Source organism: Cupressus sempervirens, chromosome 9 (genome assembly GCF_028749045.1).
Source record: "Cupressus sempervirens isolate cs-2001-9-10 chromosome 9, ASM2874904v1, whole genome shotgun sequence".
NCBI lineage: Eukaryota > Viridiplantae > Streptophyta > Pinopsida > Cupressales > Cupressaceae > Cupressus > Cupressus sempervirens.
In genome coordinates, this window is record NC_143126.1 from 512,372,683 (window position 1) to 512,377,217 (window position 4,535).

A 4,535-nucleotide genomic window follows, 5' to 3' on the forward strand; every position below is an offset into this window, starting at 1 on the left:
ATATTGATGAAAACTTGATATATATATGTATGTATGTATGTATGTATATGCATATATTTATATAGTCAAAATATAGAAATATACAAAAATATGTGGGAGATATAGAAATATACAAAAATATGTGAAAGATATAGAAATATAAAAGATTAAATGATAGAAAGAAATCTTATATAAATAATTTAAGAAGAAGTAATTTTAAATATTTATCTTGCATGAATAAAATATTTACAAAACAAAATATAGAATGTTTCCCATTTCTTAAAAGAATAATTTGAAATAGTAATTGAATTTTTAAAAAAAAATCTACAACATTTTATTTGAGTAGTAATTAGAAAGAAATTAAAAAAATCAATAACATTTTATTTGAAGAGTATATTTTCAAGTTTATTGAAGTGTACGAAACTGATCAGATATATCTTATGGGCTAAAAATTCATAACAATAACAACTCTGAGAGTATAAATTTGCGAACCAAAATTTGAAAACACAAATGAATAAGATCAAAGCTGAAATTACATTCATGGACCTACCTGGTATTTACAACGAAACATAATATCCTTATAAAGCTGTGGATACGTGGCTGATTGTTATCACTCATTATCTAACATTGATAATCTAGCATTTGTGTGCCACAGTTGAGAAAAAGCATTTACCAGGGGCTGAACCCCAGCTCTCCATGGTAAAAGATTAGAGAACATAATAAAGCGTCTACCCGGGGCAAAAGCACAACTCTCCATGGTATTAATTGCACGATAACAGGTGCAAAGAACCAAAGGTGAAAGTTCTACAGGATCAATTCATTTTGTTTTAGAGGATCATTTCAATTTGGTTTGGGTGTTACTTAATTTCAACACTCTATTAGAACAGAGAGGAGGGCGATAATATAGAGGGTCAGCACAAGTATAAACTCGGAGACTATTTGGCTGAATCGATGATAAGATGAGATCACAAGGTTTTCTAGTTGATGGAACATTGCAAGAACCTTCTGGACTGCTAAGTAGAATTATTCTGCAACCTCTTATCCTCTCTTCAATATGAAAAGCTGAGGGAACTTCCAACAAGAAATCTCCATATTCATCACTTTCTGCAACTTCGACAACCATCGATGGTGGTGATCTTGTTTTCCTGTTACTATCAACTCTACACTCTAACCCCACCATGGCACCTGCATATCATGATCCATATAATTGGGATTAACATGAAGAAGAAAACTGAAGGGATATATATGATTTAGGGTTAATATGGAGAAGAAAATTGAAGAGAAAAATAAAATTAGGGTTAACAGGCATAACAAAATGGAAGGTGTATATAAAATTACGGTTGACATAATTGAAAGATCGAATGTAATAGTCTTTTACAATGTTTCTGAAAATGTTCAGTTTTTCTTATTGAATAGATTATATTCTGTTATCCATCATCAATATGAAATAGAGTTGAAGAAGAAATATATCATTTAAGGAGAAGGAAAATACCATTATTTCAAGAAACAACAGCATACTAAAATTGAAAGAATATATAAAGAGAGAGAAGTTATATAACATACCGGGTATAAAATAGCTTTGTCTTCCTGAACAAGCCTCACAGAATACATTTCCAACGACCACAACATTTGAGAGCTTTTCTTCTCCGTAGCCTGCAAACCCAATTAATTCTGCTGCACTTTTCTGTAATAATATAAACCCAACAAGGAAAAAAAGTTTGGTCGCCATTGTTGTTCCAGTTTTGTAACTAAACTTATGTTTAGAACGAATTTATATGGAAAAAGATGACCAACTATTGCACCCATTTTAATAGCCGATTCCTTCAATCAAAAGCTAGTGCTTAAAATTGGACGACATGGATGATCCATAATATTGTAAAATGCCTTATTTTGTTGATTTATAAACTACTTATTTTAAGATGGTTTGGTGAACTTCTGTACCCGTCTCCACCTTTCAACGTTAACTTCCATGAGTTTCATACGTTTCTTGGTTGCCTGTCTTTGGGGTTGCTTTTGAGAATAAGGATCCATGAACCGTAAGTAAAACGAAGTCAAAAAGAAAAAATCAATAATTAAGTTGTCGAATCACTTTATGTGGAGGAATATGAATGTTGTTGATGAATGATTTTTGACAAATTAAAGGGTTAATTTAATCAGTCCTTTTAATCATATATAAAGATAAGAATAGGGATTTTTTTAGTGGTGATTATTCGTCAATTGGCGAATATGTCTCGATCGGGCTATAGAAATTGACCAAAAAAAATACCGTATACTAGTTGACCGGTTCGCCCAGATTTTATAAAATACTCATATAGTGGTCGGAACGTTCGCCACTATTAGTACGTAATTTTAGTTTGGTAGTCGGGTTCTTCGCCCATATTTCTCTTTATTGTCTACTCTTATTCGCCACGGAATTAATTGAGTATGTCTTTCGACAATCATCATTTGCCAAATTCCCATTTTCCTATGTGAAATTTTTATTTGTCCTAGGACCCAATTCGCCATGCATCACACACAATGGGGTCCCAAATTCTTGCCCTATTCGCCCACTCAATTACTTGAAATTACGCGGGGTTAGCCAAATATTAGTTCTTATCATATGTAACGGTCGACCCATTTGCCAAAATGAAAACGGTTTATTTGTAGTTGTCTATTTAAGATATATGAGTTTCATTATTGAAACATGCCGAAAGAAGGAGCCTTCTTCATAGTATTACGATCAGTAGAGAACCAGAATGACTATGACTACGAGTCCATAGTATTTTATTGCAGCCTTAATTTGATGGAGATGTAACAGTCAAATTTAAATAGGAAGAGGAGTAGGACTAATGAAGGTGGAGATGTCCAAGAGAGGCGAACAAAATGCAAAAATATATCTTCATACTTTGGCGGGGGTAGATGCAACAGTGTTGGTCAAAGTACAATCTTCCTTAGGAGCAACACAATTTTGGCCCTTGCTTCTCCGAGGTCAAGCAGGAGGCTAAAAATTGTGATGTAATGTCACTGTTGACACGATATCGATTCTCATTCTCCAAAAACTCATGCCCCGAAACCGTTTTGACAGCAACACTAACAAACTTCACACCAGAGCATGGAACAACCTCATTGCAAATTGACAAGAGGTTTTCCTCAGGAATGTGACCTAGAAAGGCCTTCTGCTCCTCTTCCAAAGTGCATCTCAGGCGAATAGGGTTGTCCATCTTTACTGCAAAGTTCAAACTCTAAGTTCTAACAGACTAACACCAAACAAACCAGACCTATCGACTACCAAAAATGAGATGAGCAATGATGAAAGAAGTAGCTCAATTGCTTAGAAATAAGCTTGGTGGGTAGGGTGCCAGGGATTTTTTTTTTTTCCTAAATAAGCTTAGCCATTGAGAAATATTTCTTAAATATTTTTCCGTCTGACTACCGATTCAATTACATTAAATTAGCAAATATTCTCAAATCTTGAACATAATTGCAAGTACATGTCGAAAAGGCCAATTATAATTAAACACTAACACTGTCCATTGTCCTGTAATGCGTGTGAAGCCACTTAACTGATGGAAAAGGCCAATTGTAATTAAGACTAATAGTACTACTGCTAGTGGATGTGGCATGTCTTGTAATGCGTGTGAAGCTGCTTATCCGATGGAAAAAGCCAATTGTAAATTGTAATTAATAGTGACAAGACATCAATATACTATCTCCTGCAAATTAAGTGATACATGTTGGACAGAAACGTGTCACCATTTCGGACACTTGAACAAGGTTGAGGCTTCATTCGAGACATTTGGTCCCGAAATAAACCTTCAACCGTTGATATATTATCATCAGACGATAGTCTGAATCATGTAATTAATAATCTATATGTAATTAATATTTATCATTTAAATAACCCGAGCTTTGTTCATTTTTAATTTTTAATTTTTGTTTATAATCTACATGTAATTAATGTTTATCATTTCAATCATCCAAGCTTTGTTCATTTTGTATTGGTAATAATAATAAGATATCTTTCAGCTTATTATATATAGTTATAGATAAACTAAACTGCAATGGTATTGGTAACTGTCGATAAAAAAATGTTAGAAATCGGCTGTACAATTTGGGAAGTGGTGTGTGGTTAGTGGTAGCATACTAGTGAGAGAATTTTGCTATCACTAACATGGCATTTAATTCTTTTTGGGTACACTGTACTCTGCAGACAACTTACCTTGATACGTGTCAACATTCTGGTGACTACCTCGACAATTCTTCCTTCAAGAAATGTTGGCCAAAATTAAACCTCAGCCATTGATCTTGGATCATCAGATGGTCTGAGTTCTCAAATAATACATTTAACATAATTACAGTGGTAGTGGCAAAGATTATGTTTCCATAATGTACAGTCAAATAACCATGTCTTTAAACCATCACTTGCCACTTGCCACTTGCCAATAATTTATGTAAGTTGGTATGTTAGGTTAGGCTACTTATTTCCCATCTTTTGAAAATAGCCATACCAACTATAGCTTTCTGAAAACCATTCGCCATAACAAATAAATTAATTCAATTATTTGAAAAATAATTTC

The 4,535-nt window shown here is 33.5% G+C and overlaps 1 protein-coding gene across 1 annotated transcript; it reads right to left on the reverse strand.

Annotated features, from left to right (window-relative positions):
- Nucleotides 1–494: 494 nt before the first annotated feature.
- On the reverse strand, nt 495–1,787 carry LOC149539607 (uncharacterized). The gene is made up of 2 exons (XM_089799260.1): nt 1,543–1,787; nt 495–1,164 (listed from the first exon to the last, which is right to left on the reverse strand). The coding sequence occupies exons 1-2, from the start codon at nt 1,706–1,708 to the stop codon at nt 815–817; spliced, it is 516 nt and encodes a 171-aa protein (XP_089655386.1). The 5' UTR covers nt 1,709–1,787; the 3' UTR covers nt 495–814.
- Nucleotides 1,788–4,535: the final 2,748 nt, after the last annotated feature.

What these genes read in the sequence shown, in the direction of transcription:
- LOC149539607 (XM_089799260.1), bottom strand. Translation starts at nt 1,708, where the DNA reads ATGGCGACCAAACTTTTTTTCCTTGTTGGGTTTATATTATTACAGAAA. An exon ending in ACAAAGCTATTTTATACCCG is followed by an intron (nt 1,165 to 1,542) that starts GTATGTTATATA and finishes CATGATATGCAG; the next exon opens with GTGCCATGGTGGGGTTAGAG.